The sequence below is a fragment of the Scyliorhinus torazame genome, chromosome 13, assembly GCF_047496885.1.
Source record: "Scyliorhinus torazame isolate Kashiwa2021f chromosome 13, sScyTor2.1, whole genome shotgun sequence".
Taxonomy (NCBI): Eukaryota; Metazoa; Chordata; class Chondrichthyes; order Carcharhiniformes; family Scyliorhinidae; genus Scyliorhinus; species Scyliorhinus torazame.
The window spans coordinates 153837008-153862642 of record NC_092719.1 but is presented as its reverse complement, the minus strand read 5'-3'; the positions used below and the strand labels follow the sequence as shown (position 1 = coordinate 153862642).

The 25635-nt window shown below is 43.2% G+C and overlaps 1 protein-coding gene across 2 annotated transcripts in view; it reads right to left on the bottom strand.

Moving 5' to 3' along the window:
- The window catches only part of suclg2 (succinate-CoA ligase GDP-forming subunit beta), a 571906-nt gene that overhangs the window by 174053 nt on the left and 372218 nt on the right, over positions 1-25635 (bottom strand). For both annotated transcript variants that reach the window (XM_072472300.1, XM_072472298.1), the window contains exons 8-9: positions 16476-16637; positions 7859-8001 (exon numbers count right to left, since the gene is read on the bottom strand). In XM_072472300.1, the coding sequence (XP_072328401.1) occupies positions 7859-8001; positions 16476-16637 (305 nt within the window). The remainder of the gene's footprint in view (positions 1-7858; positions 8002-16475; positions 16638-25635) is intronic.

Here is a 25635-nt window from a genome sequence, read left to right as displayed (position 1 = left end):
GGTGAGCCCGATCCAGTTCATATCGGGAGGGATCCTCCCCCTCCCCCTCCCCCAAAGGTTTCGCCAGCATCGCGGCAAAATACTCAGTCGGCCTCGGTCCTTCAACTTCTTTGGGCAGCCCCATAATCCTCAAATTCTGTCGCCTGGATCTTTTTTCCAGGTCTTCCATTTTTCCTTGCAGATTCTTGTTAATCTCCATCACCTTCCGCATCTCCTTCCCCATCGAGGTAAGTTAGTCACCGGCTGCAATAATGTCTCCTCCACTTCCTTAAGCGCCTCCCCTTGCTCCCGCACCTCCGCTACTGCGCTCGCCACCGCCGTCATCACCGGGGAAATCGCCTCCTCCACCAACACACTCAAAACCTCCCTCATCTCCTTCCTCATTGTCTCCATGTATTTTGTAAACTGCCTTTCGAATTCCGCAGCCATCACCGTAGTTATTTCTTCAGCCGTAAGCAATGCGGCCTCCCCTGGTGCTCCAGCCTCCATTTTACTTGGTGACCGCGTGGTGACATTTCCACTCCCCGACAGACCTTCAGCTGTTTTTTTTAACTGCTCTTTTTTTGCTCGCCCTCGACATTTTTCTTTACTGTGCCTTCACTGTTCCTCCTCTGTGCCTTCTCCCTGCTTTTGCCGCCTCCTTGGACCCTGGAACCGGGCTTAAAGCCCAAAAAATGCCGTTCCCAAAAGGGAGCCCTCCATTGTGCGGCTACCTCCCGCCCACCGTCACCGGAAGATCGATAAACTGTATTTCTGGACAAGATAGTTTGTCTATTACTCCTACTACCACTTCACCACTCTTCACTGGACTTTCCAACCTTACCTTATATAATGGAATGCTACTCCTCTCACCCTGAATTCCACATATCACCACCTTTTCTGGCAACATTCTTCCCAAACAACATAATTCCTCATTTCTTACCATTAAAGATTGACTAGCCCCTGTATCTCTTAAAATTGTGACTTCTTTACCGGCTCCTCCTGATACACATGAGTAAATTTTACCCACACAAGTAAATTATTTAAAGATATCTGGCACCTTCTTAACAATTACTCTTGAACAGGCTGTACAATCGTTTGCACCTCCTTCGCTTCCCTTGGGGTTTTCTTTTCCACTCTAACAAACCCCACTGTCTTATCCTGTTTTACCACATCAGCCTTCCCAGTGCTTTTCTTCAACCACCAACACTGTGACTTTACATGGTCTAGTTTATTACAGTGAAAACATTTGAAACTTTTCATTTCTTTTCCACCCTCCTGGATTTCCTTTTTAATCTGAGGTACACTCTCTTTATTGTCTCCCATCAGGTCACCTTTACCTTTACCACTTGAGTATTTCTCATGTCCCCAGTTTCTATCCCTCACCGGCTGAAACTGATGTCAGAAACCAATCTTTGATTTATGAACTAATTCATAATCATCTGCCATTTCTGCTGCTAATCTCGCAGTTTTAACCCTCTGTTCTTCCGCATGAGTTCTCACTACATCAGGAATTGAATTTTTAAACTCCTCCAAAAGTATAATTTCTCTGAGAGCTTCATACGTTTGGTCTATTTTCAAAGCCCTTATCCACCTATCAAAATTACTCTGTTTGAGCCTTTCAAACTCCATGTATGCTTGACCAAATTCTTTCCTTAAATTTCTAAACCTTTGTCTGTAAGCTTCAGGCACTAGCTCATATGCACTTAAGATGGATTCCTTCACCTCCTCATAGGTTCCAGATACCTCCTCCGGTAGTGATGCAAACACTTCACTAGCTCTACTTACCAGCTTTGTTTGAATCAGTAATACCCACATGTCCTGTGGCCATTTTATTTGTTTAGCTACCTTCTCAAATGAAATGAAAAAGACTTCCACTTACTTCTCGTCAAACCTTGGCAATGCTTGGCCATATTTAAATAGATTCCCACCAAGCCTTCGACTATGGCGCTCTTTCTCACTATCCTCCAACTGTACGTTTCCCTTTACGTCTGCCAATTTTAACTGATTGTCATGTTTCATGGCCATTTTCTGAAGTTCAAACTCCCTCTCTTTATCTTTTTCCCTGATCTGTATCTCCCTTTCTTTTTCTTTTTGTTCTGCTAGGGCTATTCTTTCTTTTCTCCTTTCTTCTCTCTTCTTTTCTTTTTCCTCTCTTTCACTCTCATATTCAAGCCGTTTTAATTCTTTCTCATGTTCCATTTGTTTAATTTGCAACTGAATTTTTGCCATTTCCAATGAGTCAAACTCTATCTCAGGCAACTTTAAATGCTTAACCACCGCCATAATTACCTCATCTTTTCGCATTTTGTCAGGTAATGTTAACTGCAATGTTCTTGCCAAATCTAACAGTCTGCTTTTCGTTTCTGTCCGTAAAGTAATACATGTGACATTCTCCACCCCCAAAAACTTCTGAGCCTCTGAAAGAGCCATTGTTCACAACACTCTCCCCACTTAAACTAAAATACCACACCGGAAAAGCAACAATCCTTCACTGTCTTTAAGTTCACAAAAGCCAATCCAATAGATAGACTTTTATCCTGGATGAGCCCCCAATTGTTATGGGCAATGCGTTTTCTGAACCCCAAAATGTATCATGGAGTTCAACCAACCTCTCCCTTTAATGGATTTGTTGCTTTTCCTTGCACACGGCTTTTTCCCTCAGTATGGGATTACAATTATGGACACGTGGGTTTTTAAACACAAAATACTGTTTATTCCATATACTCAACTTAACATCTTAAATAAACATTGGATCACGAAACACCCCTTACTTCAAAGATAACTCAGAAAATATTGCAACAGTAAATAACTCCTAAAACTGTTCCTTCAAACTTCCAAGAGACTTAACACCTTTAAACAGTATCACATAAGGTTAAAGGATATATATATTTTCTGCAGAATGGCACAGATATATTAGCTTGGTTGACTTCAGCTCCAGCACCTTGCTTTCTTCCTGCAAACTCTCTGGAATCACACAGACACACCCAAGCTGCTTTCTCAAACCTGGCTTTCTCCCTGCAAGCAGATCACAGCAAACCAGAACTTCTCAAGCTGCTGTCTCAAACTGTCTTTCTACTTTTAAACTGCTCACAGCAAAACAACCAGGCACTTTTAAACTACTCTCAGCAAAACCAGCCAGGCAACTTTTCAAACTGCAAAATGGCTGGACTGAGCTGAGCTCCACCCACTCTATGAAATCACTGTTTTCTTAAAAGTACATTGCTTAAACATCCAGTTCTAAAATGCACTCTCGCATGACACTACGGAAGCTATAGAAATTTGGCATGTCTGCATCGACTCTCACAAACTGATGTGCGATAGAGAGCATCCTACCCGGCTGCATCACAGCCTGGTATGGCAACTGCTTGGTCCAAGACCGCAAGAAACTGCAGAGTGTGGTGAACTCAGCCCAGCACATCACACAAGCTTGCCACTCCCACATTGATCTGTATACACCTCCCGCTGCCTCAGGAAGGCAGACAGCATTATCAAAGACCCCTCCCACCCAGGCATTGCCTTCTTCCAGACCCATCCATCAGGCAGAAGGTACAGAAGTCTGAAGACCCGCACATCCAGATATAGGAACACCTTCGCCACAGCTACAAGACACCTCAACGACTTCCCCTCGGACTGATCTGTTCCCTGTAAGAACACTATTCACGACGCCCTATGGTGCTTTTGCTCATGTATTTGCTTTGTTTGGCCCTTTGTTCCGCACTGTAACCAATCACTGTTTATCGATGTACCATTTGTCAATGTTCTCTGTTGATTATTCTTTTGTCTACTATGTACGTAATGTGTACGTTCCCTCGGCCGCAGAAAATACTTTTCACTGTACTTCGGTACATGTGACAATAAATCAAATCAATCAATAAACTGAATAAAAAGTAAAGACATACTCCAACGTATGTTCTTGCCAAAACACAGCTTCGTGGGCAGAGCGTTGGAAAGTGTGCAAGAGTGGCTACAGCGACACTAATCCCAGGTACTGCAGAGGAAGGAAGGTCAAAGGAATATCGTCAAAATGGCCACAACTTCGCCCAGTTTGAACTTGGATGCAGTCCCCAAATTTACAATGTTTGAACAGCGTACAAAGTTATGGTTTCTTGATTCAGGTGTGTCTGAGCCAAGTCATCAAAATCTGCCTAGCAATTTGGAAGGTCTACACAGGATGAAACCATTGAGATTAACAGAAGAAGAGCCAAAGGAACCCCAACCCCAAATATTAGGGATTCGATTGAAAGATCGGTCCAGAATCAGGTTCATCTGTATTCACCGGCATGAGTTCATGTCATTTCAACAACAGCCGACAGGATCCATTGGCCACTTTGACAGCAGACAGAGAAAGGGCAAGTCCTGGATTTTTCAAAGGCAGAGCAAGCAGAATCATTGAATTGCTGATCGCATCCATTCCCATGAAAGCATTCCGGAAAGATCTGCTAGACAAGCCCAAAATGTACAGCATCGAAAAGCTACTCAAGGATGGATGCAAGTACAAAGCAATCTGCGCGAGTCATAAAAACATAAAGGTTGCGAAGCACAAACCCAATTGTTGAACTCACTAGAACACCCAAACCTAGCAAGACATGTGGAAAGTGTGATCTTCTGCATAGACCAAGCAAATGTCCTGCTTTCCATCAGTTCTGAAAGTCATGTGGCAGAAAGGGCCATTGGCAGCAGCAGTGCACAAGAGCAAAGGCTTATGCAGCTACTGATTCAAACATACAGTAGGCAATGGGCACCTTCAAGCAAAAAGAATGACCATCCAGTATACCGTCATAAACATATACACGAGGCGATTGACTATTCAGAAAATAATGACGATGTGCACAAAGAGATAAAGAATGGTGAACACATATTTCACATCATCAATCTCATGGAAAACATAGATACTATCCCACCGTCCTAAATGTTTTCCAAATTTGAATTACTTATTAAAATTATTTTGTGGGCCGTAGCCATTGCTGGCTAGGGCAGTATTTTTATTGCCATCCTAATCACCCTTCACAAGGTGGGGTGAGCTGCCTTCTTAAACCACTGTCGTCCATGTTGTGGTGTAGGTACACCCACAGTTAAGGAGGGAGTTTCAGGATTTTGACCCAGTGACAGTGAAGAAACAGCAATATAGCTCCTAGTCAGGATGGTGTACATCATGGAGGGGAACTTGCAGGTGATGGTTTTGCAATGCATCGGCTGCCCTTGGCCTTCCAGGTAGCAGAGATAGTGGGTTTGGAAGGTGCTGACGAAGTTGCCTTAGTGAGAGTTACCCAAAGAAAGTTGGTAACTATTCATTATTGGCAAGTGCCTCTGCGAATTCTAAAAGACATGTATCCAAAGATGTTGAAAAACCTACTGCTTTGAAAGTTCAGCATACAACAGTTCACTAATTCCGTGTGCAGGATCCGTAGTAATGAAGTGCAAGTACAATCAATCATCCTGAGATGTTCTACTTTGTGGAAACTAAAGGCCCAGCAATTGCAGGCCTACCAGCATGTCGTTATCTCAAACCAGTAAAAATACATTAATTCAGTCAGACAGCACGAGGCAGATCAACCTCAGAAATATTACGATCACCTCCATTCACAACCTAACATTGAAATATCAATAATATTTCCACAAAATACACAGTTTCAAGGGAGCTGCAAGTCAGCAAATTGATCAACCACGTGGTGCAGCATTCACTTACAAGACAAATAAAAGGTCAAACTAGACAAAATTAAGAAGGATAGAATCATAAGAGTACAAGAACATGCAGATCAGTGCAGTTCAATTACATGTCATAAAGATGGATGGATCATTGACAGCATGTCTCGAACCACAATGTTTAAACATAGCTTTGAAATGTTGTCCTTACAAAGTACCCACATTAGAAGAATTCAATTTGAGATATTCAGGTGCAAAATTCTTCTTGAAGCTTTATGCCAAGAATGGTTACTGGCCATGACATCTCGCGGAGAATTCCAAAGAGTGTACGACATTTTGTATCCTATTCGGAAGACAAGGCCATAATCTGCGCTTATTGATACAAGCGACATGTTGTGAATGATTGGTGTTCAACAGTCTGAAATGCGACATCAATGATGTTCCACGTGGATCAGTGTTGGGACCAATGCCGTCCACCATTTATATAAACAATGTGGGCTCAGAATTGAAACTTTAATTTCAAAATTTGCAGATAACACCAATTGAGGAATATAGTTCATCCAGAGGACTATAAAAAATACAGCAAGACATCAATAAAATTGCAGAATGGGCATATAACTGGCAAATCAACTGCAATATGTGAAGTGGTATATTTTGACAAGAATGAGGAACCACATATGCTCTTTAGAAACTAATTGCCCAAATGTAGTGGAGAAGCAGCGGGGTCTGGAGGTACAGATATACAAGTTAAGGCGGCCATTAATAAAGCAAACAAAGCACTTTGCTCATTTTTCGAGGAATATAATTGTAAAGCTGAGAAGTTGTATAGAACCTTGGTTAGACCATATTTGGAGATCTATGAACAGTTCTGGACTCTATGTGATGTTCACAGAACTTGTTTTTTACGCAGAGGGTAGTGGGTGCCTGGAACTCACTACCGGAGGAGGTAGTGGAGGCAGGGACGATAGGGACATTTAAGGGGCATCTTGACAAATATATGAATAGGATGGGAATAGAAGGATACGGACCCAGGAAGTGTAGAAGATTGTAGTTTAGTCGGGCAGTATGGTCGGCACGGGCTTGGAGGGCCGAAGGGCCTGTTCCTGTGCTGTACATTTCTTTGTTCTCTTTGTTGTTCACTGTGTCATGTGCATTCAGAGTGGTGCTATCTCACATAGACATATCCATTAGCAAAGGTCAAGAAAGGTATCACTTCTTACTGGCTTCCTCGGCTCCTGCCAGTGTGATCTTCCTCATTAAGAAGAATGAACAGAAAGGTCAACATTCCTTCCTTTTTGTTACCAGTTACTGTGTTATTGCTAATACATACAAAATAAATGCATATTTGATGCCTTATCACCATCCCCACTCTAAACATCAACTCCATTGCATAATTATTTTTTGAAAAACATTTTACTTTAATCACCATAATTCTTCAATTTTTAAGCAAAAGTATGTTGCAGTTGACTGAATATTAAAAATAATTTAAAAGCTGTGGCTGAAATATTTTCCCTGGACTACAATATATCAGGGATGGTATTTATAGGCAGTTGCTGTTTCTGCAGGGATTTCAAGTCATGTAATGCATCTGGTTTAATGAAAATCATTTAAGTTTACTGCTGAGTTCAGTAAAAGAAAAATCTTTTTTTTTTTTTTAGCTCAATTTAACTTCTGAGCTAAATTACAAAGAGGACAAACATAAGTAACTGAAAACCTTTATGAACAAAGAATTAGCGAACAGAGAAAAAAGGTAGAAAACTAGGAGTCGTTGATGTTAAAGATGATTCCTGCCACATGAATATTAAAGGAGAGGTATCAGCTATATTGCAACAGTAAATTTTGGTGAAAAACACAGATAAACGATGTGAGTTCACATTTACATTTGATTTCACCTGTTAGCATTAAGCAAAATCTCTGCCAATAGTTATCACTTGCCCAATTTGCAAATAAGCAATATGTGAAGATAAAAATCTATAGGAAAACATTTTTTTTGACTAGGGTACCATGACATATAAAAAACTGTAGATCATTGGTGCTCAGAAAAATGCTCACACATTAATCATTAAACAACCTAGTGTTTGTGTATTCAGTGTATAATTCAAATAATTTCATTTAGATTTTAATTATTTATAAAACCTGAAAGATAACAAAGAGATATTAGTATAAAAGTATTACATTCCGGTACCCTTATAAGGTGTTGCAAAGTATTGAGTTCACAAATATGTTGTCTTACCCTGGGATCTGCAGTAAGCAGTTTAAATGCCTGGTACACCTGATTCTCTTGCACACCACCACCCAGATCAAGGAAGTTTGCTGGCTTTCCTCCATGAAGATCAATGATATCGCACGTGGCCATAGCAAGGCCAGCTCCATTAACTGTTTTTAAGGGAGACATCATCTTTTACAATATTATAAGGAATTATCTTACAACACACCAGGCATAACAATACAAAAAGCCTTGTGACTATACTGACTATAGAAGAAGCCTTGCATGAAACATGAAACTGACTGAATGGATTCATCTTAAAAAAAAATCTTTTTAATAAAAGAGTACCCAATTCATTTATTCCAATTAAGGGCCAATTTAGCATGGCCAATCCACCCAGCTTGCACATTTTTGGGTTGTGGGGGTGAAACCCACATAAACGCGGGGAGAATGTGCAAACTCTACACGGACAGTGACCCAGAGCCGGGATCGAACCTGGGACCTCGGCGCCGTGAGGCCGCAGTGCTAACCCACTGCACCACCGTGCTGCCCTAACTGACTGGATTCATGTTGTCACAGTTAAAAACACCCTGGAACTCCCTACCTAACAGCACTGTGGCTGCACCGACATCACATGAACTGCAGCAGTTCAAGAAAGCAGCTCATCACCACTTTCTCAAGGGCAATTAGGATGGGCAGCAATAAATGTAGTGCCATCCCTCGCTTTAAAAAATACATACTTAGCCTTGATCAACAATTCAATAATATGCTTCCTTTCTTCGATCCTGATAAATGAAAAATATTGAAGAGCATTTTCAAAATGAAAATTAAAGAAAATATAGCACGATAAATAGCTGTGACTGAATATAATTTGCTTGCAAACAAAGATCTGACCACACAAAAAAATTATTCTTTAGTTCCATTGATTTATACAATTCCATTGTAAGCAATAGTCCAGAAGGATGTCAGTATCCATTCTCAGGCCTCCTAGCTTTAAAATGACAGACAGGATGTGTACCCTCATTGCAAATACTCCATATTAGCGTAGGTAACTCTATTAATATCAAGATTGCACATTGGAATTGTGTTTGCGTCTGAAGATCTTACTTAAATTAGTTCCCTCCAGTTCTAGGAGTGTTTGCGATTTTGTGGTGCCTCGGTGCATAATTTAATACATGCTGAATTTGGGCATCAACATGTGCCACTGCAGAAGGAAGCATCCCCCACAACTGCTACTTCAAGGATATCGCAGGCCATGCCCTCATCCAGCAGGTCAGGTGTTTGATGGAATACTCTCCATTTGCAAGAAGGACTGCAGCTCCAACACCACCTTCCAGGACAAAACCATCCACCTAGCTGGCACCCCATCCGCCACATTAAGCATCACCATAGAGTGGCTACAGCATATACTATCTACAGGATGCACTGCAGCAACTTACCAATGTTTCTTTTACAGACAGCACCTCCAACAAGTAACACTGACTATCTAGAAAAACAAGGGCAACATGGGGACATCACCAGCTTGAAGTTCTCCTCCTCATATCACCAATTCCTTGACAGTCATTGGACCAAAATCTTGAAAATCCCTTTCAATAGCATCATGGGTGTTCCTTCACCACACAAACTGCAGCAGGTCCAAAGGGCGGCTCATCACCCACTTTTCAAATTATGGGCAATAAATTTAAGCCTTGGCAGCAATGCCCATATTCTGCTTACGAATTAAAACACTTTTGCTGGATTTTTGCTGGTTTGTCATTTCAAGTTGCTAGTTGGTTTATTAATGTTTCTCGGTGTGTTACACTAGCAATTTCATACAACAAGAATTTCCTGACTTTGCCTTATAGATGGCGGACAGGCGTTGGGGGTCAGGAGGCGAGTTACTTGCGATAGGATTCCTAGCCGTTGACCTGCTCTGGTAGCCACAGTATTAATGTAGCTAGTCCAGTTCAGTTTCTGATCAACGGTAACCCCCGGGATATTGATTGTGGGGGATTCAGCGATGTTAATGCAATGGGTGACAAGGAGCGATGGTTAGATCCTCTCTTGTGGCAGATGGTCAATGCCTCGCACTTGTGTGGCGCGAATGTAACTTGCCACCTGGCAGCCTAAGCCTGAATATTGTCCAGGTCTTGCTGCATTTGGACAGGTACTGCTTCATTATCTGAGGAATGATGCTGAATATTGTACAGTCACCTGTGAATATCTCCACTTCTGACCTTATGCTGGAAGAGAGGTCATTGATGAAGCAGCTGAAGATGGTTGGGCCAGGACACTACCCTGAGGAACTCCTGCAGTGATGTCCTGGAGTTGAGATGAATGTCTTCCAATCACCACAACCATCGTCCTTTGTACCAGTTATGACTCCAACCAGTGAAGAGTTTTCCCCGATTCTCATTGACTTCAGTTTTATTAGGGCTCCTTGATGCCACACTTGGTCAACTGCTGGCTTGATGTCAAGGGCAGTCACTCACACCTCACCTCTGGCATTCAGTTCTTTTCTCCATGTTTGAACCAAGACTGTAATGAGGTCAGGAGCTGAGTGACCCCGGCAGAACACAAACTGAGTGTCTGAGAGCAGGTTATGGCTGAGTAATTGCCGCTTAATAGCACTGTTGATAATTCCTCCCGTCAATCTACTGATGATGGAGAGTAGACACATAGGGCGATAATTGGCTAGGTTGGATTTGTCCTGATTCTTGTGTACAGTACACACCTGGGACATTTTCCACATTGCCGAGTAGATACCAGTAGCTGTACTGGAACGGCTTGGCTAGGGTGTGGCAAATACTGGACCACAAATCTTCAGTATTATTCCAGAATATTCTCGGGGCGCATAGCCTTGATCCAATTTAGGAAACATTCAACCCACACAAGAACATGGAAATGCAAAAAAGAACAAGGAACCCCAACAATTCCCCATATCCACCCGCACGCAGCCCTTGTATTTTTACAAAAGAATCCGCCTCCTCCTCCGACGTATCAAAAAAAGTCTTTCCCGTCAAAAGTCATTCTTAACCACACTGGGTACATCACCCCAAATCGGACTTCACTTTTATACAGGGCGGCTTTGGACTTGTTGAACGCTGCCCGCTTCTTTGCCAGCTCCGCTCCCAAATCCTGCTAAAACCTGATGCCGTGGCCTTCCCATTTCAATAATCTTTATTAGTAACAATCTTTATCAGTGTCACAAGCAGGCTTCCTTTAACTGTTTCTGTTAATTGATGTTCAAATTAGGTCCCTTTAGGACTTTTGCCCTCCACCGACCAACTCCAAACAGAAATAAAAATGTAATCCTGCTCTCCATTCAGATGAGCGTGGAAATTCAAGTGAGGAAAAGAAAACAGGTTCAAAATTTACAGAAAGCACTTTGAGCAGTCAGTGAAATTATGACACATACTTATCCCATGGGCAGACAATGCCGTTAGAGAGATGATATTGCAAGCATGGATTCCACTGTAAATGTTCAAGCAGTAAAAACTGACATGCATGACAACCAGAGCTGGGTATTTGTAGACAGGAATCATGCCATGTGGCAATGTGGCGCGGTGGCACAGTGGTAAGCACTGCTGCCGCACAGCACCAGAGACCCAGGTTTGATTACGACCTCGGGTGACTCTCGGTGTGGAGTTTGCGCATTCTTCCCGTGTCTGTGTGGGTTTCCGCCGGGTGCTCCGGTTTCCTCCCACATTACAAAGATGCGCAGGTTAGGTGGATTGACTTTGCTAAATTGCCCCTACATGGGATTACGGGGATAGGGCAGGGGATTGGATCTGTGTGGGGTGCTCTTACAGAGGGTCGGTGCAGACTTGATGGGCCGAATGGCCTCCTTCTGCACTGTAGGGATTCTTTGATAACAATCAATTGAATACACATCATGGGAAGATCCAATGCAAAATACCACCACTCAGGTATGAATCTCCGAGCTCATTTGTCTCAGAGGTACTCAAGTTATTTGTTTGTGCACTATTCGCTTTCATACTGTACCTCATATACATCGTGTATTTATTCACAATTCCTGCCTGGATAAATGATATCTAGTATAATAGTCATTTCAAATAAGATATATTCTGTGGTGCTGTTCATAAACCTTTCAGTACTAAATCCCCCAAAACTCAACTGAGTATAGGAGTAACAGATGAATTACACTTGGGGCGGATTTCACCTGGCAGGTTCGATGATGGGGGATTCATCGGGTGGCCCAGGAATTGGTTTTAGGCCGACGTGAATTTACAATGAAATCTTCTATCCATTATGGCAGATCACGAAACCTGTGGCAGGCCGACACCGGCATGAACCTCATTTGCATCCCGCTAATGGGATGAAGATGAAGGTCCGACCACCCATTCCTGATTCTCCACTAACCAATGGGAAAACACGCCAGTGCAAAACACATTTGGAACAGCGTGGCGTGCAGATGTCGGGACTCACCTGAACAATGCCTATCTGTGGCCAGATAGGACAGCGGACCATGAGCCATCCATGCCTGCCCTGCCAAAGAATATGGCGCAGAACACCCAGTTGCATAATTAATGAGGTTTGAGATTTGTTGTGTGTTCCCACCAGTCTCCATAGCAGTCTCAGACGGATAATGCCCAGTCCAACTCAGCATCCACCTTAGGTTGTAAGGCGTACGGGACAGGTCGGGTGCAGATGTAGCGCGGTCGAGCCATGGGGTCCACACTTATTCGGGCCATGGCTCCTTTTATGGTCTCAATCCATCTTGGAATACCGATGGAAATCTCTCATCAGAGCTCCCTCAGGGCCATATGGGTGCATGAGGCACATCTTCTGTCAATCAATCCGCGCAGGTTGCGTGGCCAGTCATGCCCCAACAAGCTCGGAACCCTCCCATGGACCACCACCAGAGGAAAGTTTGCAGACTGTTGACCGTACTCGACCGGAACCGTTGAAGTGCCCGCTATTGCTACTGGTTCCCCCATAAAGCTGGCCAGTGTTGGTGTCCGACAGGGTCAGTGATAGAAGGCCAGACCGCATGCAGTCAAACGTACGCCGACTGACTACTAACACTGCTGTCCCAGTGTCGAGGTCATGCAGATTTGGTGTCCATTAATCCGTGGGGAGAATCGGATGGATGCATCTCTTGGCACAGCCAAGTGTAATTGCTGGTAGTTGCTGTCCACATCATCAGTGTAGTAAGTCCTGTCACGTGGGGGGGGGGGGGGGGGGGGGTGCCTAGCGGGTCGGTGGGCGGGGCCTCCTGTCTCTCACATTTCTGCGGCCTATTGCGGCCCATGCTGGCTGGTGGGGTGAGCAGGAAGTTATTTACTGACTTGGTCTGAGCCTGAGAAGCCGTGGGGAATTGGAAGCAGCGTACGATGAGTGGTGGTTTTGGTGAAATGCTCCCCCACCAGGGTCACCAGGGCGGCAAACGACCGGGAATCTGGTGCGTCTGTGTGAGTCACGCTCTTTATCACACTATAGGTGGGCCCTCCGCAAGCCGTCAGTAATATAACAGTTTTTCATGCATCGCCAGTAATCGCATTCGTTCGAAAAAAATAGTCCATGCGTTCTACATATTGGCTCCAATCGTCTGTACCTGCTTCAAGTGGCATTTCCATGGTTAGTAACGGGACCTGCCTAAGCCTAGATGAGGTGGACGGGCGTGTAGCAACCGGTGTTGAAGACAGCTCCACTGAACCCTCATCACCAATATTGAATCCGCAGTAGACAGAACGCAAAGATGAAAGTAGAAATTATAGAACAAGGTTTATTTCGATACAATTACAATACTCCTCCACTCCCCGAAGGGTCTCCATGCCCGACTTGCAGCTCGGCCGGGATTTTTATACCATTGGCGCTCTTCTTGTAAAGAGTAAACCACGCCCCCTTATAGGAGAAGGCCTGCCTGTCTTAAAGAGAAGTTCCTATTCTAGGGAAGAGATGGGAAATCATATAGTTCTGATCCCGGGACCTCCATTAGAGTTATAACAGTCATCCAAGGTCGGAATCGAACCCTGGTCCCTGGCGCTGTGAGGCAGCAGTGCTAACCACTGTGTTACCATGCCGCCATCATGTGACCCATAGGCCACCTCAATTGATCTCCCTGTGTGTCTCGTGGAACACGAGCTCCATTGCTATTGGACGGAGGCTGGGTCTCGTAAATCCACCTAAAAGTCGGCCCGGATTGGGACCAGCGTGATCGGTAGTTCCGGTTGGGACCTTAGAACTGTGAGCCGCGTTGTGGCCTTTACTTTGCGTTGGTTTAGTAGATAACTTGACTGTTTAACTTACCTTCTCAGGCCTTCTGAGCTCTTATAATTATGAATTTGAGAGGTTTTTGTGCAGCATCATTAAAGAAGATGTCTTAACGTAAGAAAAGCAGGTATTAAGGTTTCAACAATGAAGGAAGTAAGGTGGGACAAGGCAAGCAACGTTGCAGGTGTCCGGTGGATGTACCTTTAAGAAATGGGTGTTTATCAAATAGCTGCAGTGATGTCAGAGTGTGGGTGGAGCTGGGCTGTCCGTCTGTCTTTTACTTTTGAGCTGGCAGCTGCAGTATGTTTTTGGTTTTGTTTTCAGAGGTGAAGAGCAACATTCAAAGCAAGAGAATGTGATGATCTCTCTCTGTAATCTAAAGATCATTTGTGATTTCAAAGTAATACCTGTTTCTGTAGAGAATGTAAACCTGCTGTCTTTATTTTATAAAGGATTTAACTTATGGATGTTGTTTGGGAAGTTATTAAGGGTTACCTATAGAATATTGCATTTGGGAAAGTATCAGTGTTTGTAGTTGATAAGATGTTTACTGTGTGTTTATAAAATGTTAACTGGATTCATAGAATAAACATTGTTTTGTTTTAAACAAACCTTAGCTCTCTGTTACACCACACCTGTAAAGTGTGCCCTTGTGCTCCCCATAACCAAAATCTATTTAACATTGTGGGTCAGGTGAACTCCATGATATACTTTGGGGTTCTCTAAACCCTGGCCCATAATACAGGAGCATGACTTTTTAGTGATCGAGTTTGAACAGTGCATAGCAATTGTCTGGGATGGGGTTAGAGGGAGCAAGGGTATGTATTTTTTTGTAATATCCAAATAAGATTCCTTTGGTCCTCACAGTGTTTAACTGAGGACATTATGACATTAACTCAACAGGTTCATACTCATTAAAAATAAAATTCAGCAGCTGGAGGCAGCGTCATGTAAAGGTGCTAGTCTGGAGCTTTGATTACGGCTCCTTTGCCGTTCTCGCCGGCCCGTTACTCCACAGGTCTGGTGGTGGCGACACTGCGGATCTGGGGACAGTGGAGGAGGTACAAGATTGTGGAGGGAGCGTCGGTCTGGACCCCAATATGTAACAACCACAGGTTTGTCCCGGGTAGGATGATGGTGGGTTCCAGAGCTGGCAGAGGGCAGGCATCAGAAGGATGGGAGATCTGTTCATAGACGGAAGCTTTCCCAGTTTGAAGACACTAGAGGACAAATTTAATCTGCTGCCAGAAAATGCCTTTAAATATCTGTAAGTACGAGCCTTCCTGAAAAAACAGGTAGTGGCCTTCCTGACGCTGCCGTCACTGAGGATACAGGACAGGGTGGTCTCTGGCACCTGGGCGGGGGAGGGGAATGTGTCGGATATCGACCAGGAACTACAGGAGGCGGAGGAAACCCCGGTGGAGGAGCTCAAGGGTAAGTGGGAGGAGGAGCTAGGTGAGGAGTTGGAAGTGGGTCTGTGGGCAGAGATCCTGGGCAGGGTCAATTCCTCCTCATCATGTGCCAGGCTCAGTCTAATTCAATTTAAGGTGGTCCACCGGGCACACATGACGGCAGCGAGAATAAGCAAGTTTTTTGGGGTAGAAGACAGTACTATGAGGTGCAAGGGCAGCCCTGCAAACCGTGTCCACATGTTTTGGGCATGCCCGGAGCTTAGAGAGTTCTGGCAAGGGTTCCCGAGGGCAATGTCCAAGGTGCTTAACACACGGGTGGTGCAGAGTCCAAAGATAGCGATCTTTGGAGTGTCAGAAGACCTGGGAGTTCAGGGGCGAAAGAGGCCGACGTCTTGGCCTTTGCCTCCCTAGTAGCCCGGAGACGGATTTTATTAATGTGGAGGGACTTGAAGCCCCCGAGTGTAGAGACTTGGGTTAACGACATGGCTGGGTTTCTCAGCCTCGAGAAAATAAAGTTTGCCTTAAGAGGGTCTACGCTAGGGTACTCTCGGAGGTGGCAGCCGTTCGTCAACTTTCTCGGGGAAAATTAAAATGTCAGCAGCAGCAATCCGTAGGAGGGGGTGGGGGGGGGGGGGGGGTGAGTGCTTCATTGGGATAGTGTGGGAAGACTGAGTCGCGTGGGGTAACGTCTATTTAATTGTTATTGTATATTCTCTTTTTGCACTATATTAATGTTCACTCTAGTTTGTTTTGTTATTACTGTTACTACTGTTATTATGAAAAATTCTGCAAAACCTTAATAAAAATACTTTGAAAAAAAAATTCAACGGACAAAAAAATCTTCATATTAATGAGCAAAATTAATTAGGTAGTTCCTTTCAATCAAAATATTCTACAATCGTTTCTAGGTACATCAATAGAGGATCTCTCTATTTAATACAGCTAACAAATATGGCATTTCCCATAGAACTGAAAATTATTTATAATAGCTTAATTTAAAAACTTACTACACTCACCGAAACAAGCAATATTTCCATCCATACCAATGTACTTGAGGTCATACTTCGCTGCTTCACTTTCGAAGGGATCACTTTCTGATATATCATCCTGAGAAAAGATTTCCTTCTGTCTGAATTGCGCATTGTCGTCGAAGTTGATTTTGGCATCAAAGCAAACAACTGAAAGGTTGAGATAGGAATAAGTTTAAAAATTACATTTATTAAATATCTGACACAGCATTTTAAAATTTGAATGTATTTATCAGTTCTACACAAACTAAGTTCTTCTGCAAGGTGGCAGGATGTTTCTACCTTCGATAAAACAGAAATTAAAACCAAAAATCATTTCAGAAACGTTGCTTAAAGTCAAAAGGTCTGCTCAATCCACTTGAATAGTTACTTGAAAATGTCCTTGGCCATGATATAGAAATTTTAAAAATTCAACAGCTAACGCAATGAGAAATCTTGATGCATTTATATCAATAATGTAATAATGTACCAACTGGCAACTGTTCTTGGTATTTTTATGGCTTGCAGACAATATTGAAATACAGCAGGTGAATTCTTTGTTTCCAAAGGTTGCAAGAATGAAAGCTTCTTTCAATCTACAAGTTATGCCACTGAAAGCTCAAAAAACTCGACTGTTACTATATGAGTGGAGTTTCTAGGAGTTTTATACATTAGAAAGATAAAATAATAGATCCAATATTTTCTAATATAGGATCATAAAATGGTTGCAGCAGAGGCAGCTGCCATTTTACCCATGATGTCCATGCCGGTTTTCTGCAACAGCAACACATCTGCTCCACTTTATCCTCACTGTCTTGCTCCACCTTACTGTCCTGAAAATGTGTTTTCTTCAGGTGCTTATCCTCACTATCCTGCTCCACCTTATCCTCACTGTCCTGAAAATGTGTTTTCTTCAGGTGCTTATACCATTTTCTTTTGCAAGTCACAATTGTATATGCTGCCACCACACTCAGACAGTGCATTCCAGATCCCAACCACTCACCGTGTAAAATAGACTTTTCTCACTTTGCTATTCGTTCTTTTGCCAATCACCTTAAATTGGTGTCCTATGATTCTCGACCCTTCCACAAATGAGAAAAGTTTCTCTCTATCTACTCTCTCTTGATCGATATGACTTTGAACACTTCTAGCAAATCTTCTTTCAACCTTCTCTTGTCTAAACATAATAATATGGATGTAGTTTAAAAACACATAATTAAACGACAGGCTGAGATTAACACATCTGCTTTCTTCATCTTATTTTTCAAAGTTAGTTTTTTTTTTTTTGCATTGTTCCAAATGCAGTCATGTGATGGGACATTCCAGTGTTCAACCCTATCTTTGACGACATTGAATGAAGCATGAACTAGTTTTGAGGAGGAAAGTCGTCTCTGCTATTCCACAGATACAGACCTACAGGCCAGCATTGCCATTTGACTGTAAAGAGATGTAAACAGGTTGGAGATTACAGTTTCAAGGAGAATCCTAAAGGAGAAGAGGGTAAAGAGGGGCGCTAGTCAACCAGCAGAGTGGTTGTGTAATGAAGAAGAAAATAAATAAACAAGCAATCAGGATTATGATCAGTGGGACTGCCGATTCGGTGGAAACTTGACCCCTCAGCGATTTGGCTGTCTCTTCCAAGTGATCTGAAGAATATTGAACAGATCCCTGTTCAATATATTCACTGAAAATTGCAGATAAATATACATGAGAAATACGTGTGCCCATATCACATTATCAAATTGCATAATTTGTTACATACACTAAATTACATGATTCTCGTCTAAGGAAAATTGGATCATCAACAAAATATAATAATGCATATAAGATCCTAGATGCTTATCAGGAAAAAGATACAGGACAGCAATTCATCCAATGCTTCCAAGGACACCAAAAAAGAGGGAACAAATTTTGTGCATGGTGGCAGCAATATTTCAACATCAAATCCATTCACATAGCTGCTTGGGATGCATGTTATCTAATTTGAGCATTCGTTCAAAATTTATCCCAGCAAAATAACCCTCAAAGACAACAAAACGTGGCCATTCATGAGAGAAACTACTATAATTGAACAAAATAGTATTTAGTACCATAGTGAAACCAATGATTCAGTCACCTCGGGGACTGGTGGAAGCTCTTTTTTATCTACAGATGTTCTTATATTTAAAATGGTCATCAGATGATCTGAAAAATGCAGAGTTTTTTAACCAACATCCATAGTGGCTGAGAAACTGCTTCATCCCTGGGATAAAGCCATGTGAGCATTCAATCCTGGACATAGTGGTTTTTCTGGCATTACGGATGCTGTCTTGCACATACACTGACCGCACAAGAAATGTGGACAGTAAGGAAGCAAGTTGCAAGTTGAACTGTTTAGTGATGCTGAGTCTGTGAAAAGATCCAGTTGCAGCAGCTTTGCAACAGGATACCTTTTGCGTTTTATGTTGCAACTAAATTTGCTGCATTGAAGGTTGTCTGTAGTTCATATTTCAGTTGGGAACTATGAGGAGCCAGTGGCTATAGCATTATAAGGTTTGGATTAGCTATGGAAAAAGGTGCGCAGCAATCCAGGGCGAAAATAATTAATTGGGGCAGGGTCAACTAAATGGAGTGAAAATTGATCTGCCCCAGATAAATATAATATAATCTTTATTAGTGTCATAAGTAGGCTTACATTAACATTGCAATGAAGTTAGTGTTATAATGGGCCAGGGTTTAGAGAACACCAAAGTATATCATGCAGTTCACCTGACCCACAACTTTTAATAGATTTTGGTTATGGGGAGCACAAGGGCCCACTTTCCAGGTGTTATGCAACAGAGACTTTAAGTATTTTTAAAACAAAACAATGTTTATTCTATGAATCTAGTTAATGAATCTATGAATTTTATAAACACACAGTAAACAGTTTATCAACTACCAACACAAATAATCCCAACAGATACAATACTCTATAGATAACCCTTAATAACTTTCCTAACAACATCCATAAATCATAATAGACCCTTTTAAACAAAGACAGTAGGTTTGAATTCTATACAGAGAAAGCAGGTATCACTTTTAAATTATCAAGTGGTCTGGAGACATTCTTTCGCCTGCAGAGAGAGAAATCAAAATACACCTTCTTGCTTGAATGCAGCTCCCCAACTGAAAACGAAACCAAGACACAAAGCAGCTTCCAGCTCAAAACGAAAGTAAAAGACTGAATCACATTCCAGCTCAAAACGAAATTAAAAGGCAGAATCACATTCCAGCTCCACCCATACAATGACATCACTGCAGCCATTTGATAAAACACACTTTTCTTACATCACACTGTGAAAATCCCCTAGTTTTAAAAGAAAATAATTTTTATTGTCACAAGTAGGCTTACATTAACAATGCAATGAAGTTACTGTGAAACGCCCCGAGTCGCCACACTCCGGCACCTATTCGGGTATGCAGGAGGAGAATTCAGAATGTTCAAATCACTAATACAGTAGAGAATACATCTAATACAGTAGAGAACCAGGATGAATATAGAATGTTCAGAGGGCAAATAAAGAAAAAAAATCACAGAAGAAGCAGAGGGAGAGCATGAGAAGACTCTGGTAGCTAAAATAAAAGGGAATTCAAAAGTCTTTAATAGGCACATAAATGGCAAAAAGGCGGTAAAAGGAGTGGGGCCGATTAAAGACCTAAAAGGGGTTTAAACATGGAAACAGGGAACAAGGCTGAGGTACTAATTGCATAGTTTGCATCTATCTTTACGAAGGATGAAGATGCTGCCCAAGTCATTGTGGAAGAAGAGGTAACTGAGGCACTCAATGGGCTACATGTTGACAAGGTGGAGGCGTTAGGATGACTGGTTAACTTAAAGTTGAAAAGTCACCAGGACTGGCTGAGATCATAGAATCCCTATAGTGTAGGAGGAGGTCATTCGATCTATTGATTCTACACCAACCTTCCGAAAGAGCACCCTACCTAGGCCCACTCTCCCACCCTATCCGTCGAGCCCCATGTTTTTGATCTGGAAGAAGGGTGAGAATTGCAAAGACTCTGGCCATAATTCTCCAATCCTCATCAAGTATTGAAATGGTGCCAGAGGACTAGTGAATTGCAAATTTAACATTCTTATTCAGAAAAAGGATGCAAGGATCAACTGAGCAACCACAGGCCAATGATATAGAAGCTTTTAGAAACCATGATTCAGAACAAAATTAAGACTCACTAGGGTAAATGTGGGTTAATTAAAGAAAGCCAACATGGATTTGTAATGGGCAAATTGGGTTTAACTAACTTGCTTATTTGATGAGGTAACAGAGCAGGTTTAGAGGGTATTGTGGTTGATGTGGTCGACATGAACTTCCAAAAAGTCATTAAAGTGCTACACAACAGGGTTGTTGAAAAAAGTTAGAGCTCATGGAATAAAGGAACAAAAGCAACATGGATATGAAATTGACCGAGTGAAAGGAAACACTATAGTGGTGTGAAAGGTTGTTTTTTGATTGGAAGAAGGTTTATCGTGAGATTGCCCCAGGGGTTGGTGTTAGATGATAGAGATATTTGAATTCTAGGCAAAGTAAATGGCCAAGTTTCCCATTGTTGGAAAGATTGAGAACCAGAGAGCATTGATTTAAGGTGATTGATAAAAGAAGCAATACAGTACAAGAAACCTTTTATGCATTGAAGAGTTAATGTCTGGAATGCACTGTCTGAGTGTTCAGTGGAGACAGATTCAATCATGGCTTTCAAAAGAGAATTGGATCATTAGCTGAAGAGGAAAGACTTGCAGGGCTGCAGGGAAAAGATGATGAGTGACACTAAGTGACTTGCTCATGCAGAGAGCCTGCACAGACATGGCTGGCTGAGTGGCCTCCTCTGTGCTGTAACCATTTCAGGCTTCCCATCCTATGATTCAGTGCACATTTTCCACCTTGGGGGAGTGCAAACTGCAAAAGTTACACCTTTGTTCAAAAAAGGATTCAACGATAAACACAGCAACTACAAGCCATCCAGTTTAGACTCAGTGCTAGGAAGGTTTGTAGAAATGTTAATTCTGGACAACATTTTAAAAAAAATTTAGAGTATCAATTTTTTTTTTCAATTTAAGGGGCAATTTAGCATGGCCAATCCACCTAGCCTGCACATCTTTGGGTTGTGGGGGGGTGAGACCCATGCAAACACAGGGAGATTGTGCAAACTCTTGGGACAGTGACCTGGGGCCGGGGTTGAACCCGGGTCCTCAGCGCCATGAGGCAGCAGTACTAGCCACTGTGCCTCTGTGCCACCCCTAATTCTGGAAAACATTAACAGTCACACAAAGTGAATTACGGAATGACTACACGTATTTGCTAATGGTAAATCATGTTCAACTAATTTGCTTGAGGTTTTTTTGAGGATATAGAGAGGTTGATGAAGGCAATGTGGTTAATGAGGGGTACATTGATTTCCAAACGACATTTGATAAAGTGCCACATAACAGGCTAATAAGCAAAGTTAAAGCCTGTGAAAAAAAGGATTGCAGCAGCATGATCCAAAATTGGATAAGTCATAGGAAACAGGGTGTTGTGAATGGCTGTTTTTTGAACCAGAGGAAGCTATCTGGTACAGTTCCCCAGGGGTGAGAATTAGTATCCCTGCTTTTTATTACTGACCTAGATTTGGGTGTACAAGGCACAATTTCAAAATCTGCGGCTGACACAAAACTTGAAAGCATTGTGAAATGTGAGGAAAAAAGTGATAAGCATAGGCAGGATGATGGAATGGGTGGGTATGTGGCAGGTAAAATTTAATGTAGAGAAATGTGAAATTCTTAATTTTGGTAGAAATAAAAATGGGATAAAGCAACATCAAATAAAGGGTATAATTCTAGAGGGGGTGAAAGAGCAGAGTGGAGTGAAGTAGATGGGGTAGGTTGAGAAAGCAATTAAGAAAACATATGGGATCCTGGACTTTGAAAGAGGCCCCGGCGGCGATTCTCTGCCGGCAACTGGCCGAGTTCCCGTTGGCATGGTTCTATCATGGTTCCACCCGGCGGATACTCGGAATGGCGGCTGCAGGTTGAGTCCACGGCTGCCCTGGTGTGGGGGAGGGGGGGGGGAGGGATTCTTTAGCCGGGGGGGGGCCTCCAGGATGGCCAGGCACACAGTCGGGGCACGGTGGCCGTGTGTGAACTCGGGGGGGGGGGCTATTTTGTGGGGGCCGGTCCTTCGGCTGGAAGTGCACGGCCCCGTATCGGCAGCCGGAGCGTGTGGAGCACTCGGGCGCCCTGCCGGCCCCCTTCAGGTAAGTGAATCACTGGACCAAGGGGCCCGTTGATGCCGGCGTGAAACACTCCGGTGTTTACGCCAGCGTCAACACTTAGCCGCCTTTTCGGAGAATCCCGACACTTATCTCTCCACTTTATAGTTATATCTATACCCCATTGTTTTCCCCTAGTCACATAGGTATATACTTGCTTTCTCACTGGTGATGCTAATTCACATATCAAAACCTCCTTCAGACAGCTACCCTCATCAATTCCCTATTTTATTTTATTTTATCATTTGTTAATCGTATTTTTTCCCCAATTCACTAGCACCAAACATAGCCCTCAGGAATTGAATACCAATCTGTGCTTTCATACTTTCTCATTCAGATGTTCCTCCATTTAACAGTCTTTCAGTTATTCCCTCCTAAAAATATATTATACACAACTTGTGACATGATTTTATATTTCTTACCTAGGCCGCCATCCAAAACCTAATAATAAATCTTCGTAATGTCTTAATGCAAGAAAAAATTAACAACAAATCAGATCTGCTTCTGGCTAGCTGTCTCTTAAAATATAAACTTTAGACCTCTGGTTTCATTCCCTTTAAATGATAACTAAAACTTTCATGCTAGCAGCCTCATGCTGTTGCTTACTGCAGGGTTTACCAGGACCCTATATTCTTGCTTTAAAAAGGAGAAAATATAGTCTCAACAAGGTTTACTGCTGAAAAACAAATGTAGCAACAGACCTAGTCAGGCTCTCTGTTTTCCTAGCTATTAATGGATATCCAAATCTGGTCCCAATAGGACCTTTGCCCTTCACCTCTGAGCTTTCAACAGGAAAAGGCATTTCTGCTCACCATTCAGATGAGTGTTTGAAACTTATAGGAATCCTAAACCCAAAAGAACCACATTTAAAAAACAACCCCAAATACAAATGTTATCGAACAAGATCTCACTTTTTCAAAACTTGGACTTTACCATGAATCAGAATCTATATACATCGAACATGAATTAACAAGCCCAGCTGATTTCAGTGGGAGCGGAGCAGGCTGGTCAATTTCAGCGGGAGCAGTGCGCAAGTGATTTCTGGGAGGTAAGTCTCTCCTTTAAAAACACTTGTCTTTGCAGGAGCAGGCCAGTCGATTTCAGCGGGAGCGGAGCAGGCTAGTCAATTTCAGCGGGAGCAGTGCGCAAGTGATTTCTGGGACGTAAGTCTCTCCTTTAAAAACACTTGTCTTTGCAGGAGCAGGCCAGTCGATTTCAGCGGGAGCGGTGCGTTAGTGATTTCTGGGAGACCTTCACAGGAGCAGGCTAGTCAATTTCAGCGGTAAACACTTACCTGGTCCCGTTTTCGGTCCCTCTTTGCTGTTTTGTTTTTAAATTTTAGTGTTTAAGGCGGGAACAGGAAGTTCGACCCGCGGACTTCTGGGAAGACCCTCACCAATAAATTCTGGTGGAGAGGAAACCCGAGACACTACACGTGTGGTGTCTCCCACCCGCCCTCCTCCTCTAACCTAATAATAAAACCCATTGGTGTGAGGTAAGTACCATATTTTATTATTATTATTTTTTAAAAAATTTAATTTAGTTGTTAGCCAGATCTTGGTAGAAAGTTAGAGGGATGGCAGGGAAGGGAGTGCAATGTTCCTCCTGCAGGATGTTTGAGGTGAGGGATGCCGTTAGTGTCCCTGCTGATTTTACCTGCAGGAAGTGCTGCCATCTCCAGCTCATCCAAGACCGAGTTAGGGAACTGGAGCTGGAGTTGGAAGAACTTTGGATCATTCGGGAGGCAGCGGGGGTCATAGATAGCAGCTTCAGGGAATTAGTTACACCAAAGATTGGAGATAGATGGGTAACTGTAAGAGGGACTGGGAAGAAGCAGTCAGTGCAGGGATCCCCTGTGGTCGTTCCCCTGAGAAACAAGTATACCGCTTTGGATACTTGTGGGGGGGGGGGGGGACTTACCAGGGGTAAGCCATGGGGTACGGGCCTCGGGCACGGAGTCTGTCCCTGTTGCTCAGAAGGGAAGGGGGGAGAGGAGCAGAGCATTAGTAATTGGGGACTCGATAGTCAGGGGCACAGATAGGAGATTTTATGGGAGCGTGAGAGACTCACGTTTGGTATGTTGCCTCCTAGGTGCAAGGGTACGTGATGTCTCGGATCGTGTTTTCCGGGTCCTTAGGGGGGAGGGGGAGCAGCCCCAAGTCGTGGTCCACATTGGCACTAACGACATAGGTAGGAAAGGGGACAAGGATGTCAGGCAGGCTTTCAGGGAGCTAGGATGGAAGCTCAGAACTAGAACAAACAGAGTTGTTATCTCTGGGTTGTTGCCCGTGCCACGTGATAGTGAGATGAGGAATAGGGAGAGAGAGCAATTAAACACGTGGCGACAGGAATGGTGCAGGCGGGAGGGATTTAGTTTTCTGGATAACTGGGGCTCTTTCTGGGGAAGGTGGGACCTCTACAGACAGGATGGTCTACATCTGAACCTGAGGGGCACAAATATCCTGGGGGGGGGGGGGGGGGGAGATTTGTTAGTGCTCTTTGGGGGGGTTTAAACTAATGCAGCAGGGTCATGGGAACCTGGACTGTAGTTTTAGGGTAAGGGAGAATGAGAGTATAGAGGTCAGGAGCACAGATTTGACGTCGCAGGAGGGGGCCAGTGTTCAGGTAGGTGGTTTGAAGTGTGTCTACTTCAATGCCAGGAGTATACGAAATAAGGTAGGGGAACTGGCAGCATGGGTTGGTACCTGGGACTTCGATGTTGTGGCCATTTCGGAGACATGGATAGAGCAGGGACAGGAATGGATGTTGCAGGTTCCGGGGTTTAGGTGTTTTAATAAGCTCAGAGAAGGAGGCAAAAGAGGGGGAGGTGTGGCGCTGCTAGTCAAGAGCAGTATTACGGTGGCGGAGAGGATCTTCCGAGGTAGTA